General features: G+C 38.5%; 1 protein-coding gene across 9 annotated transcripts in view; it reads left to right on the top strand.

The window, feature by feature from the left end:
• The window catches only part of LOC110465946 (titin-like), a 181,897-nt gene that overhangs the window by 126,237 nt on the left and 39,088 nt on the right, over nucleotides 1–16,572 (top strand). For all 9 annotated transcript variants that reach the window (XM_021522217.1, XM_021522209.1, XM_021522193.1 and 6 more), the window contains 4 exons: nucleotides 530–572; nucleotides 3,846–3,888; nucleotides 5,418–7,238; nucleotides 11,127–11,171. In XM_021522217.1, coding sequence (XP_021377892.1) covers nucleotides 530–572; nucleotides 3,846–3,888; nucleotides 5,418–7,238; nucleotides 11,127–11,171 — 1,952 coding nt within the window. The remainder of the gene's footprint in view (nucleotides 1–529; nucleotides 573–3,845; nucleotides 3,889–5,417; nucleotides 7,239–11,126; nucleotides 11,172–16,572) is intronic.

Below are 16,572 nucleotides of genomic sequence, written 5' to 3'. Positions count from 1 at the left end.
ATTACATGTTAATAACTTGATTGGAATTATAACCTTGAATTGACAGTTTGATACTTTAAAAATTTTGAGCCAGCCCTACCCCCAAGGGCTGTAAGGTGGGGTTCAAAGGAGTAAGTGTGCTAAAATTTCTTCATTTTCCTTGTTAAGAATCAGAGGTGCTAGTTTCAACTCCTTTTTAGTCTGAAATCTGTATGCTAGATATTGAGTAAGGTGGTTTTATTGTTTTTTGTCACTTTGAATAATATTTCTGTTCATGTTAAAAACAAAATCAACTCTCTGTATAAATATATCAGGTGACCGTTAAGGCCCATGGGCCTCTTGTTATTTATTGATTTATTTTGAATTAAGAAAACCGTTTGCAGGAATATACTGTTTCCTATATGGCCTACTCTGAATTCTATTGTACTAAGGTGACATGAAGATTTCTTGTTATCTGTGTTCCTCCGAAATCAAATTCTGTTTACGTGAATATTTGTGCATGATAAATACAAACCATTGGCTTATTAGTTGTTCTTTTTTGTATTTTCAGAAGATTCTGGACCAGTAAACACCACAACTTCCAAATCCAGCAGGTAAGATAAAATGTCACTTCCTGTCCGATTGATATCACATCATATAACAATGATGTCACTTCCTGTTAGTTTGATATCACATCATATAACAATGATGTCACTTCCTGTCAGTTTGATATCACATCATATAACAATGATGTCACCTCCTGTCAGTATCGTACCACATCACATAACTATGGTTTCGTGTACTGGTTTCAGACTTGCTGTGTAGTTACTTTATCGTTAAGTTATATTTGCATGATAAAAATGGTTCACTTCAACTTTAATTTGACCTCAAGTTTAAAACAAGTGTAGGTGTAGGTTTCAGGAGGATTTCATAGCTACAATGTACCATTTTATGTATCATGTCAAAACCTCATGGTCAGAAAGTCATAGTGTCATGTAATGAAATGAGGTTAAAGAGGTCATTGACCACCTATTTGACATTGAACTCAAGAATTTGACACTATTTGATATATTGAATTAGATATGTAGAGGGGTATCTGTGAAGCCTGTGCTTTGAGTTGAATCTAGTTTTTTTTTTACATCATTGATATAATGTTAAAAATAAATGATTAAGAATGGGTAGACACTGTCTGACTAGAGTGATAGCGTAAAAACTTAACCAGGTAACAAAATTTGATAGTCTCCTAGTTTTAATAATGAGTATCTGTGAAGGTCCCTCACTGACTGGTGTTTTTGTTACATATGATAAACCATTGACGGTAAGACTGAGCTACCTATACACACATACCACAGACACATTAGTATGATGTGGGTGGTTAGTTAGGGACGCCTGTTACATGTGTTTCTCATCAACTTTATGGTACTACCACCTATTGATGGAGGTGAATTGTTTATTGACATCAAGATTAGGAGTACAGCAAATTTTTGATCAGACCTAGTTATCTCCCCTAGCTCACCACAAGGTCATAGCGATGTTTAGCTTAACATGGTGCAGAATACGTGTGACGTTAACTAGCTGTATGGTTTGTTAGTGACACAATATAAGTAAAAGGAGTTTGTTCTCTGAGACACAGGCCCATATTACTTGTCTTAGTGTGATATTGTCTGAGTCAATGAAATAGCAGTGATGAGAATTGGTATGTACAAACGGTTATCCTTCTGAACTTTTAAAACTCACTGATATTCGTCACCAAGTTGTTTACCTTGAACATCAATGTTTGAATGGATCTTAATAAAAGTAATCAAGGTCAAATGATGATAGATGTGAATACATCAAACAACAGCATACAATAGCATTGTAATAGGATTACCAATGTAACTGTCACAGAACCATGTACCGGAATACAGTTATATATCTGTCACACAGTTCACCAATTCCCTTAATAGCATTGTAATAGGATTACCAATGTAACTGTCCCAAGTTGTTTACCTTGAACATCAATGTTTGAATGGATCTTAATAAAAGTAATCAAGGTCAAATGATGATAGATGTGAATACATCAAACAACAGCATACAATAGCATAGTAATAGGATTACCAATGTAACTGTCACAGAAGCATGTACCGGTATACAGTTATATATCTGTTACACAGTTCACCAATTACCTTAATAGCATTGGAATAGGATTACCAATGTAACTGTCACAGAACTGTGTACTAGTATACAGTTATATATCTGTCACACAGGTCACCAATTACCTTAATAGCATTGTAATGGGATTACCAATGTAACTGTCACAGAACCTTGTACTGGTATACAGTTATATATCTGTCACACAGTTCTCCAATTACCTTAATAGCATTGTAATAGGATACCAATGTAACTGTCACAGAACTGTGTACCGGTATACAGTTATATATCTGTCACACAGTTCACCAATTCCCTTAATAGCATTGTAATAGGATTACCAATGTAACTGTCCCAAGTTGTTTACCTTGAACATCAATGTTTGAATGGATCTTAATAAAAGTAATCAAGGTCAAATGATGATAGATGTGAATACATCAAACAACAGCATACAATAGCATTGTAATAGGATTACCAATGTAACTGTCCCAAGTTGTTTACCTTGAACATCAATGTTTGAATGGATCTTAATAAAAGTAATCAAGGTCAAATGATGATAGATGTGAATACATCAAACAACAGCATACAATAGCATTGTAATAGGATTACCAATGTAACTGTCCCAAGTTGTTTACCTTGAACATCAATGTTTGAATGGATCTTAATAAAAGTAATCAAGGTCAAATGATGATAGATGTGAATACATCAAACAACAGCATACAATAGCATAGTAATAGGATTACCAATGTAACTGTCACAGAACTGTGTACCGGTATACAGTTATATATCTGTCACACAGTTCTCCAATTACCTTAATAGCATTGTAATAGGATTCCCAATGTAACTGTCACAGAACCATGTACCGGTATAGAGTTATATATCTGTCACACAGTTCACCAATTCCCTTAATAGCATTGTAATAGGATTACCAATGTAACTGTCCCAAGTTGTTTACCTTGAACATCAATGTTTGAATGGATCTTAATAAAAGTAATCAAGGTCAAATGATGATAGATGTGAATACAACAAACAACAGCATACAATAGCATTGTAATAGGATTACCAATGTAACTGTCCCAAGTTGTTTACCTTGAACATCAATGTTTGAATGGATCTTAATAAAAGTAATCAAGGTCAAATGATGATAGATGTGAATACATCAAACAACAGCATACAATAGCATAGTAATAGGATTACCAATGTAACTGTCACAGAACTGTGTACTAGTATACAGTTATATATCTGTCACACAGTTAACCAATTACCTTAATAGCATTGTAATAGGATTACCAATGTAACTGTCCCAAGTTGTTTACCTTGAACATCAATGTTTGAATGGATCTTAATAAAAGTAATCAAGGTCAAATGATGATAGATGTGAATACATCAAACAACAGCATACAATAGCATAGTAATAGGATTACCAATGTAACTGTCACAGAACTGTGTACTAGTATACAGTTATATATCTGTCACACAGTTCACCAATTACCTTAATAGCATTGTAATAGGATTACCAATGTAACTGTCAAAGAACTGTGTACTAGTATACAGTTATAGATCTGTCACACAGTTCACCAATTACCTTAAGAGCATTGTAATGGGATTACAAATGTAACTGTCACAGAAGCATGTACCGGTATACAGTTATATATCTGAAGGTACTTCTGTCTGATAGGATGCATTACATATATAGGATTTGCAGTAGATAGCTGCTGCTTTCTCCAATAACACTTGACATTACGTTTTCTTTGTTACAGTGAGGTGGTAGAAAATGGCATCAGCGGCGCTAACAAGGAGGAGGTAACCCAGATTTTTATATCATATATATATAGGATCTTACATGAGTTTCCATTTCATATGAGATTTATGAAACAAGTTTAAGACTTTTTCAATTCAGCGAGCCTGTGGCGAGCTAAAAATGACAAATTTGTGACGAGTTTCATAGATTTCATATGACTCTTAACGAGTGTAAGATCCTTTTTATCACATTATCAAGATTTGTGGAGTTTAGTGTAAAACAACAATTTTCATGCAATCTTGAAATGAAGAAGCCTCCATTGCGTAAGTCTGTGACGTCATGTACTTGTCCTAAGCATGGCGTCACAATTAAAACTTACAACATATCACAGGGCTGATATTACATGGGTTAATACGCAAAAAAATTGACATGGGTATATCCACTGGATAACACAGTACATTATGTGATAACACAGTACATTATGTGATAACACAGTACATTATGTGATAAAACCCAAAATTGTTGTATTGTAATTACTTTTAAGGAACAGAAAACAATAAAGTGATCAACAAGTTACTATTAAAACAAAAGGAAACTATCAACATAATACTTTCGAGTTATGATCCGCTGTAAAGCAAAGCAGAGAGATATCTGGCTGGGCAGGAATGATAGAGGATGGCAAATAGGCCAAGCTGATATCTGTGGGGGATGGAGCAGGATGAATTCAGAAGAAGGGTAGTAAAGACGGACTGATGTCAGGTCTGGAAGGGGAAGGGGTAGCATGGCCGAGACCAGAGTGATGTTAGAGCGGAATAGGGTGCAGGGCAGAATGATGTCAGGTCTGGAAGGATGAGGGGTAGCATGGCAGAGACCAGAATGATGTTAGAGTGGAATAGGGTGCAGGGCAGAATGATGTCAGGTCTGGAAGGATGAGGGGTAGCATGGCAGAGACCAGAATGATGTTTGAGTGGGGTGCAGAGTTAGCAAAGGCAAGGTGATGTCTGACCTGGGAGGGGAAGGGTAGCATAGTCGACACCAGTTTTGGGTGGGGTAGGGTGCAGGGTTAGCAAAGGCAAGGTGATGTCTGACCTGGGAGGGGAAGGGTAGCATAGTCCACACCAGTTTTGGGTGGGGTAGGGTGCAGGGTTAGCAAAGGCAAGGTAGTGTCTGACCTGGGAGGGGAAGGGTAGCCTAGTCGACACCAGTTTTGGGTGGGATAGGGTGCAGTGTCAGCAAAGGCAAGGTCATGTCTGACCTGGGAGGGGAAGGGTAGCCTAGTCGACACCAGTTTTGGGTGGGGTAGGGTGCAGGGTCAGCAAATGCAGGGTGATGTTTTGGGGATGTGGAATATGGGAGAGGGCTAACAAAGTATCTCAGTGGGAAGAAGAAGAGCTGTTTATGCATGGGTGATATCTAGATGCAACAATAAAAAGCATTTGGATGACTTCTTTGTATGACTGATTTATCTAAGATATGTTTTCAAGCCATTTTAAACAAGGGTTTAAGATTTGTAACACAATCATAAAAACATGTATTCACAAAACTCATGAGAGCTTAAGTTTACGCAGGATTCTGTGTTCTATATTTTTAGGTTCGTTTCGATGATATGGCCAACATAAAGAACAAATTTGAGGCTGGAGACAGTCAAGTGATGACCTCTGCTGGAAAAGTCAATGTCCACGAAGAGATCTTAACCGTCCAGAGTGGCGAGTTTGAAAATCAACCTGAAAAGTTTGAACAGTGGCAAAACCAGACTGAAGGTGGCGTCTATGAAAACCAGCCACAAGAAAATCCAGATGTCTTCAAGGAAGGTCACAAAAATGTGGGAGAGGAACTCCCAGAGGTTGGTATGGCTAAAAATGTCATGGAAAAATTCAAGAAAATACAAGAAGACGGATATACACCTTCAGGAAAGAAGGAGTTAACTCCAGACAGAACAGGAAAGTATGAGTATGTCAGTGAGCCACGATCAGTAATGGAGAAGCCAAAGGAAGTGGTGGAAGCAGGTGTGTTCGAGAGTCAGCCAGCGGAGTCAGAAGATGTCATCCGGTCCTCAGATCATCTGGAAGAGACAATGCCAGAGGAAGGATCGGCTAAAAATTTATTGGCTAAATTCAAAAAGTTTGAAAATGAGGTTGGCAACAGACCTCCACCGTCTCCAGGACAACGGGAGTTGACTCCAGATAGGAACACAAAAGGAGAGTATGTGAGCGAGCCAAGAACACAATTCCAACAATATGAGGGAAAGGTAGAGTCTGGAGAATTCGAAAGTCAACCACAAGAAGTTGAGGACATAATCAAATCTGGAAATTCTCTTGAAGAAGTACTTCCTGAAAAGGGCACAGCATTTAATCTGGTTTCAAAGTTCAAGCAGTACCAATCTGAATCGTCTTCCCCTCCTTCACCTCGACAGAAGAAGGAACTTACACCTGACCGGTCCGGAAAGGTGGAATATGTGAGCGAGCCTAGAGGACAGATTGAAGTTTATGAAGGTAAATCAGAAGCAGGTATTTTTGAAAGTAGTCCAGTTTACCAACCAGAAGTAGTAAAATCTGGAGACTTCCAACCTGAACCTCTGCCAGAAGAAGGATATGCCAAAAATGTTGCTGCTAAGTTTAAAGAATTGGAAAAGTCAGGTGGCTCTTCCCCTACTGGTACTCCCATCCGACACAAGGAGTTCACTCCCCCTAGAGAAGACAGTGACCGTACTGTGGCTGGAGTCCTGGAGAGCACGCCAGAGTCCCTGGACATAGCCAGAGAAACTGATTCACGATTTCAAGAAGCTGAGCTACCAGAGAGAGGTATGGCCAAGAATATGCTTAACAAATTTAAGGAAATTCAGGCAAATTCACCAACCAGTCCCCGCACCAAGAGAGAATTCACTCCACCTCCAGCGCAAGGATCGGGCGTATTCGAGAATAAACCTACCCCCTCTCTTGAAATTGAGGTCAGACAGGCAGAAAGTGGAATTCTAGAGAGTTCGCCAGTAGCGAGGGAAGATGTTGCCAGAGAACATACGTCTGCAGAAGAAGCTGTTCCTGAACAAGGACATGCCAAGAACATGGTAAATCGATGGAAGCAGATGGAATCGGAGAGTGCCAAGTCCTCACCATCTCCGAGATACAAAGAATTCACACCCCCGCGTGATAACCTGATGAGCCCAAAGTCCCCTGCAGGTATGAACAGCAGCGTGAACCCTAACGACCTTCCCGGACAGTATCAGGAGCAAGTCTCTGCAGGTATCTATGAGAACACACCCGAACAGAAGGAGGGAATCTTCAGGGAGACCGACACAGACTTTGAGGAGGGTCTTCCCGCCAAGGACACGACAAGAGCATTACTACAGAGGTTCAAGTCCATACAGAGCGAGGCCAAGGAGGCACAGGAAACACCCAAACCTATCTCCAGAAAAGTAGGTCAAAGCTCCTTCATTCACTAGATCGTGTCTTTACACGCTTATCATCAGGCTTTTGTTTTCATTCGTTTTTCACAATGTGGTTATCAGAATCGAAATTTAGGATCTTAACTTGTTTATATTTGATACCGATTTAAATGTGATGAAATTGATACAATGAAATCGGAAACCCCATTTACAAAGACATTTTGGGTAGCCCTATCACAGTTAGTATCAGGATTAACCTTTCCACCATGTTGCTNACACCAGTTTTGGGTGGGGTAGGGTGCAGGGTTAGCAAAGGCAAGGTGATGTCTGACCTGGGAGGGGAAGGGTAGCATAGTCCACACCAGTTTTGGGTGGGGTAGGGTGCAGGGTTAGCAAAGGCAAGGTAGTGTCTGACCTGGGAGGGGAAGGGTAGCCTAGTCGACACCAGTTTTGGGTGGGATAGGGTGCAGTGTCAGCAAAGGCAAGGTCATGTCTGACCTGGGAGGGGAAGGGTAGCCTAGTCGACACCAGTTTTGGGTGGGGTAGGGTGCAGGGTCAGCAAATGCAGGGTGATGTTTTGGGGATGTGGAATATGGGAGAGGGCTAACAAAGTATCTCAGTGGGAAGAAGAAGAGCTGTTTATGCATGGGTGATATCTAGATGCAACAATAAAAAGCATTTGGATGACTTCTTTGTATGACTGATTTATCTAAGATATGTTTTCAAGCCATTTTAAACAAGGGTTTAAGATTTGTAACACAATCATAAAAACATGTATTCACAAAACTCATGAGAGCTTAAGTTTACGCAGGATTCTGTGTTCTATATTTTTAGGTTCGTTTCGATGATATGGCCAACATAAAGAACAAATTTGAGGCTGGAGACAGTCAAGTGATGACCTCTGCTGGAAAAGTCAATGTCCACGAAGAGATCTTAACCGTCCAGAGTGGCGAGTTTGAAAATCAACCTGAAAAGTTTGAACAGTGGCAAAACCAGACTGAAGGTGGCGTCTATGAAAACCAGCCACAAGAAAATCCAGATGTCTTCAAGGAAGGTCACAAAAATGTGGGAGAGGAACTCCCAGAGGTTGGTATGGCTAAAAATGTCATGGAAAAATTCAAGAAAATACAAGAAGACGGATATACACCTTCAGGAAAGAAGGAGTTAACTCCAGACAGAACAGGAAAGTATGAGTATGTCAGTGAGCCACGATCAGTAATGGAGAAGCCAAAGGAAGTGGTGGAAGCAGGTGTGTTCGAGAGTCAGCCAGCGGAGTCAGAAGATGTCATCCGGTCCTCAGATCATCTGGAAGAGACAATGCCAGAGGAAGGATCGGCTAAAAATTTATTGGCTAAATTCAAAAAGTTTGAAAATGAGGTTGGCAACAGACCTCCACCGTCTCCAGGACAACGGGAGTTGACTCCAGATAGGAACACAAAAGGAGAGTATGTGAGCGAGCCAAGAACACAATTCCAACAATATGAGGGAAAGGTAGAGTCTGGAGAATTCGAAAGTCAACCACAAGAAGTTGAGGACATAATCAAATCTGGAAATTCTCTTGAAGAAGTACTTCCTGAAAAGGGCACAGCATTTAATCTGGTTTCAAAGTTCAAGCAGTACCAATCTGAATCGTCTTCCCCTCCTTCACCTCGACAGAAGAAGGAACTTACACCTGACCGGTCCGGAAAGGTGGAATATGTGAGCGAGCCTAGAGGACAGATTGAAGTTTATGAAGGTAAATCAGAAGCAGGTATTTTTGAAAGTAGTCCAGTTTACCAACCAGAAGTAGTAAAATCTGGAGACTTCCAACCTGAACCTCTGCCAGAAGAAGGATATGCCAAAAATGTTGCTGCTAAGTTTAAAGAATTGGAAAAGTCAGGTGGCTCTTCCCCTACTGGTACTCCCATCCGACACAAGGAGTTCACTCCCCCTAGAGAAGACAGTGACCGTACTGTGGCTGGAGTCCTGGAGAGCACGCCAGAGTCCCTGGACATAGCCAGAGAAACTGATTCACGATTTCAAGAAGCTGAGCTACCAGAGAGAGGTATGGCCAAGAATATGCTTAACAAATTTAAGGAAATTCAGGCAAATTCACCAACCAGTCCCCGCACCAAGAGAGAATTCACTCCACCTCCAGCGCAAGGATCGGGCGTATTCGAGAATAAACCTACCCCCTCTCTTGAAATTGAGGTCAGACAGGCAGAAAGTGGAATTCTAGAGAGTTCGCCAGTAGCGAGGGAAGATGTTGCCAGAGAACATACGTCTGCAGAAGAAGCTGTTCCTGAACAAGGACATGCCAAGAACATGGTAAATCGATGGAAGCAGATGGAATCGGAGAGTGCCAAGTCCTCACCATCTCCGAGATACAAAGAATTCACACCCCCGCGTGATAACCTGATGAGCCCAAAGTCCCCTGCAGGTATGAACAGCAGCGTGAACCCTAACGACCTTCCCGGACAGTATCAGGAGCAAGTCTCTGCAGGTATCTATGAGAACACACCCGAACAGAAGGAGGGAATCTTCAGGGAGACCGACACAGACTTTGAGGAGGGTCTTCCCGCCAAGGACACGACAAGAGCATTACTACAGAGGTTCAAGTCCATACAGAGCGAGGCCAAGGAGGCACAGGAAACACCCAAACCTATCTCCAGAAAAGTAGGTCAAAGCTCCTTCATTCACTAGATCGTGTCTTTACACGCTTATCATCAGGCTTTTGTTTTCATTCGTTTTTCACAATGTGGTTATCAGAATCGAAATTTAGGATCTTAACTTGTTTATATTTGATACCGATTTAAATGTGATGAAATTGATACAATGAAATCGGAAACCCCATTTACAAAGACATTTTGGGTAGCCCTATCACAGTTAGTATCAGGATTAACCTTTCCACCATGTTGCTATTGCTGATGTAACCATTGTGAAGACTGAATATTCTAAAGTGGATTTGTTAGGTAAAGTGGATCTGTTAGGATGCACATATCTGCTCTAAGATTGTTTCAGACATTTACAAATGAAGCAAAAAGTTTGCTATTTTGGTGACTGGTAGATGTTTGCATCATAATGGAGGCATGTTTATTTGATAATTGTGTTGTTTGTGATGAATTGGTGTTTCATGCTAGAAAATAATTCATTATTCGTACTGTGTGTACGCTGTGCCTGTACTGAAGTTGTATTCAGAGACCCAATAGGAGACTTATACATTAACACAGGTATGTATTTAGTCAGGTTCTTGGATATTGAAAATGAAGCCAAAGTTATAATGTCATTGAAATATTTAGAGAAAATTATCAATGACAGTTTAAGATTGTTTTAAAAGTTGTTTTATTTTTTTTCCGTTATTATCATCATTATTATTTGCTAGCACTATATTTGTTTGGATCTATGAAAACATGCTATATGAAAAAAAAATAAGTTAACAATATGTTAAGTTGATGTGGCTGTTAAAAGCTGAACACATATTTTATTTGTTCAAACTGTTGTTTGAAAGCCTCAATAAATTATGTTTTCAATTTATTTAATACTGCCCCTTTTGTATTTCTAGTACTCAGCAAAGTCTTTTTAAATCTTTGCACATTTATTATTTTTTATGATATTAAAAAACAAACAGATGAAAACCTTTTGTAACTGGTAATTTTTGTTACCAAATTGTAATTTTCAAAATTTTTAGTCTACAAGCAAGTACCATTTTCATTACCTTTTTTAGACATCAAAATTTAAATACAAAGGCATGCTTTGATTACACAGAGCTTTCTGTTTTGTTTGTAGTCTTTCTACAGCGTTCCATTTCAGAGATTTTATTTCAGGTGTCAGTGTTATCCTGGTCTACATACTCATCACTGCTTCACTTTTACAGCAGTTTAAATATATCGGTGAAAGTTCTACTTCCACACCGGCTTTCATTTCCATGTTTAATTCTAGGACTCCAAAGAGAACGGAACCACACCTGTCCCTGAACCCAAGAAGGTTTGTGTTACTGTAGAGACAATCTCAGTATACTTCTGTTGTCTGTCCACACCAGGTTGTTCTTGTTTATCCTTTATTTTCGGTTTGTGTCCTACTTCTTTTTATCCTGTTAGCACAAGGATTATCTCCCTTGGATTACTTTTGTTATAAGGCAGCAGCAGTACCATAAGATTCTTAGATTGCAAGTCATTAAATGAGAAAATTGTAAAGGGAATATTTGTTATTACATACATATTTATTTTTTATTTTTTTTAAACTTTATTTGGTCTGTTGGGATGTGCTGCCTGCCATTGTTGTAGTGTAACTGTTGTACTTATCAGTTGAAATTTGCTCAAGTGTTGATAATTATTGCTGTGTAGTTATGTATTCTTCTTATTTAAACCAAATATATAGCACAAAAATTGTGATAAAAAAGTCCAAAACCAACCAAAAAATAGTTCTGTGATAGGGATACAATACTGACTTCTTTTTGAGATATAATAGTGTCATGTATAAAATTAAACTACCTCGTTGATTGAGGTTATTACTTGATTTTATGAATTGGAAAATTTGTTTTGATCAAAACATTTTACAGTAAAAGACTTGGGCAAATCTGTAGTTAGTCTTAATTCTAATTTGTTGTTTATAACTTGTTGTCTGTCCTAGTTTACTAACTGTTTGCATATTAATCTAGATTACTGACCAATATCTAACAGGGTGTCCAATCTAGATTACTGACCAATATCTAGACTACTGACCAATATCTAGATTACTGACCAATATCTAACAGGGTGTCCAATCTAGATTTCTGACCAATATCTAGATTACTGACCAATGTCTAACAGGGTGTCTGATCTAGACTACTGACCAATATCTAACAGGGTGTCTGATCTTATCGTTGGGTTTGGGAGGATGTTGATGGAACAGAATTAACTCTGAAATAAAAGAAAGAAGCTCAAACAAAAAAAACCCAATGGTAATTAATGATTGAATTTCTATCATTTCTAGAGATCAGATGAATATGTCCAATAATGGCAATTCACAGCTTCATATTAGTGTTCTTTTATTAAACTGGGTGAGGTCAATAATTTATGTTATTTAGAGAGGTCAACTGTTATTAAACTTGTGGAGATCAATAATTTCAAGTAAAACACCACTATTATATGTCTTGTCAAATTTAGTACTGTAGTCAGCACCAAAACACAAATAAGTGCTAGGTCCTTGTCAAAATGAACAGAGAATTGAAAGGCTTTCATTTTGTTCCTCTTTGCTATATAGTCTATACTGCTGTCCTAATTCCTAGAGCAGCCTGGAGGTAAAGCTGGGATTAACAAAGGTCAAGGGCTTGTTGTTTGTCAGCTGAATCCTGAGGTGCTGAGACGATCTACGTACAGAACAAAACATTCAGATTGGGATTTATACTAGTACTAATCACATGTTTTATATCTACTGTTGGTGTTCAATTATTCATACATGTTTGTATCTTTTATTGTACTTTTTATATGTTTTACTTATTTAATCAGATGACTTAACACGCATGCATTTTTATTGTGGAGCATGTTCAAAGATATGTGGAACAGGAATTATATGTGGACAGGTCGATTTCTTTTCAGGAGAAATGAAATGATATTTGAGGAAAAAAATTCTTCCAATTCACTTTCTCATAAAGTGTGTATTAAAGGGAAGTAATTAAATTATATATACAAGAGTTGTCTCCCTTTAATTATGATGCATTTTTTTTGCAGGCAGATTTTTCTCTCTAAACCTTATTGAACAAACTCAAGAGCAGCATTTGTTTGCATGATTGATACTGTATGTGTCTTATTAAATACATGACACTGTTAATGGATATTTAATATAAAATATGCATGGAATATTTTGAAACCTTTTAGAAAGTCACATTTAAATTTCTTGTACAAGGTTAACATGTAGAGATTAGCTGTAAAACAAAATGGGGTCAAGGTTAGTATGGGGATCTGTACTGTTAGAGGTCACCAGTGGATTACAAAACTGATAAATCTGAATTGAGCTGTCATTGTATCAATCTGCTGTTATAGACTGTATGCTACCTATCGGTGGGCTATTTGGATGGTCTCTTTAGGTATGGAGGGTTAATGGTATTACTAGTGTGATCTCTCTCTGCAGACACGCCTCTTCTTATATATGTAGACAGGTAATCTTTTTTTCCTTCCCTGCCTCTGCTTTACCACTCTTCCAATTCCCCCGAAAACATCTCTACAATCAATCTAATAAAAACTGGAAGTTAAAACTAATTAACAAATAAATTTGCTGGAAATTGATGCCCTAAAGGTACTTCTACATTTGTAGTTATCACACACACAGGTAAATAATGTGGGCCTGGGGCGAGAGATGTCTCCGTCATCAAACGCTCATGATTAAGGGTGATCACAGTGGTAAAGGATCACTGCTAAATTGTTTCTTTGCTTTCAAGTTTAAAGCTTGAAACAAACTAATTAACTACACCTCATCTATTCTGTTACAGAAAGATCAGACTGGGTTCAATATCACACACTGACCTTGGTTAATCTGGGTTAGGTGTCATTCAGTCAGGACAATAAAACTGCTGCTGACACCTTGTTACGATGTATAGGGGAAAGGTGTCATTTGTTTGAATTAGTTTAGCTCAGATATAAGTTTTGATTAAATTAATATTGGACAGGTGACACAAGTATATGTATGAACCATATAATAAAACCTGTTGACATTGGATATCAGGGGGCACCAAGCTTTTAAATTACACAGATTCAGTCTACCAGGACTTAGGTTCAGTCTACCAGGACTTAGGTTCAGTCTATAGCTACCAGGACTTAGGTTCAGTCTACCATGAATTAGGTTCAGTCTACCAGGACTTAGGTTCAGTCTACCATGACTTAGGTTCAGTCTACCAGGAATTAGGTTCAGTCTACCAGGACTTAGGTTCAGTCTACCAGGACTTAGGTTCAGTCTATAGCTACCAGGACTTAGGTTCAGTCTACCAGGACTTAGGTTCAGTCTACCAGGACTTAGGTTCAGTCTATAGCTACCAGGACTTAGGTTCAGTCTACCATGAATTAGGTTCAGTCTATAGCTACCAGGACTTAGGTTCAGTCTACCATGAATTAGGTTCAGTCTACCAGGAATTAGGTTCAGTCTACCATGACTTAGGTTCAGTCTACCAGGAATTAGGTTCAGTCTACCAGGAATTAGGTTCAGTCTACCAGGACTTAGGTTCAGTCTATAGCTACCAGGACTTAGGTTCAGTCTACCAGGACTTAGGTTCAGTCTACCAGGACTTAGTTTCAGTCTACCAGGACTTAGTTTCAGTCTACCAGGAAATTGTTAATCATGAGAAAAGTAATCCTAGTGTTCAGTTTGATAGTACAGCAGACAATTGTTTTTGCTGAGTTGGAGGTCACTGTTACTATTTTTACTAATCTTAAAATATGATAAAAAAAAAAAAGTAATTTTACTTTCCAATTGCTATCCATGAAACTTGACTCAAGGTTAGGTAAAGCAATGCCATGAACAACTTCCTAATTCAAGGTGACTTACTCCAGGTCAAGGTCACTTCTGCTGTATTTTTGGGAAATGTCTGTGCCCCCTAGGTCAATGTATATACATGAATGTTCAGGAAGGGTTCAAAGGTTAAATTATGGAAATGCTTGTCTGGGACTGTAACTTAGGAATGTTTGTACATTAATTGTCTGATGAAAATTCACAGGTGTTTCCAGCCACAAGCACAAAGTTACATGAAAATAAAAGCTACACAATATATTGCATATCATATTATCACTCAAGTCAGAATCTTAGTCGGGTAAGTTTGTGTTGACAGGATAAATCCCACTCAGTTAACATTCAGATATTTATTATAATTTTTCAGTTGAATTTATGCCAACAGGTGGAAATTAGAAGTTTGTGTCTCAGTGTAAATTATAAGTACATATTATGGGATGTGAATTATGTTGAGGAAGGTTTCCATATTGACCTGGTATCTAGAGTGAAACAGCAGAGGATTAACTCATAAATGGTTGCCATTTTTTTCTATTTCTAATATTTCTGGGACTGACTGCCAGAGTATGCGTTTATATATAAATGTAAATATAGCACAGCACAAGGCTCCTTCAAGTATTGACAGCTTGACAAACATCACTAAATAAGCCCATCACATACACTGCTGAAGATATAAAGCTGACAGATCGTTTGATCCCTGCTAGATGCTTACATACACATCCTATAGGTACAACCAGCCACATGTGATGACTAATGGAAGATTAGGCCTATAAACTTTATATTAAGGTTGCTTGTTTCAACAATTTCAATTATCTGAGAAAAAAACTTTTGATCAAAGGCTTCTATTGACAAGTACAAATTCGCTTAGTGAATCATAAAATATTTGGTTTCAAGAATTTATTCAATGATGATATTTCAGGAAGAAGATGTCAGAATATTCTGCTTTAAACTTCTGGGTGATTTAAATCAGTGAGGTAGGGTTCATTAGTCTGGACACAGCCTGTTATAGGATTAATATGTATTTCAGTAAGCTTCTTCTCGATGACTATCATGAAGCCAGTTAGAAAAGGTTTTGAAAAAGACCATTTAGGTGTTTTATAGAACCTTAGATATCCTTGTAGTTATAGTTAAAACTTCACAGATGATACTGGAAACTTGGAATTTCTTGAGAAAATTAAGTGTAGTTTGAGCAAATTTTCATTTTGGAAATGTAGAAGTATTTAGAAGCGGGGCGATGCTTTAAACAGACACAGACTGTTAGGTGGGTGTGTGGTTTCCCATTAGCAGTTTTGTTGGGGGTAATTGAGATAGGGTTAATAGGCAGTGGTCTGGTCCATCCTACACAGGGCTGACTAGTTATCTTTCTACTTCTGGTGAAGTTTTCGTTATCTTGGTTTTATTTCCTTAGAAAGAGAAAAAATGGTGAAATTTGTTAAATAGTTAAGTTTGATATACTTTGAAGTTTGAAGAAACCTTTTTAAGTTTTGCAAATTAGTCAGAAAATTAACAGTACGATAGTTGTCATTGACTTTGCTTGTATAATTTTCCTGCTAACCAGACTTGAAGGGAATCTTGTGCGTGTTATAATTTTATGGTCTTTGAGGCTTGAACTGTATTGATGATTGGTACAGACAATCTTTCCTGTGTTTATAAATATCAAGGGGGCAGAGGCTCCTAGAACCATCAAGGGGGGGCCCCCATACAGGGGCAAAGCCCCCCCCCCCCCCCTGCCGCAGCGGACAGACTCGCATAGCAAGGGGACATAACCAGACATGTTCACAATTCATTCAGCTCCGGGAGGTTTTTATACAAGGGCGCAGACAGAGAGGCAGACCTGGCTAGGGATAGGGAAGGGGTACATATACAATCAGTAGTACAGGTTGCCCTCCTCATTCAAGATGGTTCTATTGAG

Source organism: Mizuhopecten yessoensis, unplaced genomic scaffold (assembly GCF_002113885.1).
Source record: "Mizuhopecten yessoensis strain PY_sf001 unplaced genomic scaffold, ASM211388v2 scaffold1595, whole genome shotgun sequence".
Classification (NCBI taxonomy): domain Eukaryota; kingdom Metazoa; phylum Mollusca; class Bivalvia; order Pectinida; family Pectinidae; genus Mizuhopecten; species Mizuhopecten yessoensis.
The sequence above is the reverse complement of the archived record's forward strand: the minus strand, read 5'-3'. Positions and strand labels throughout refer to the sequence as shown.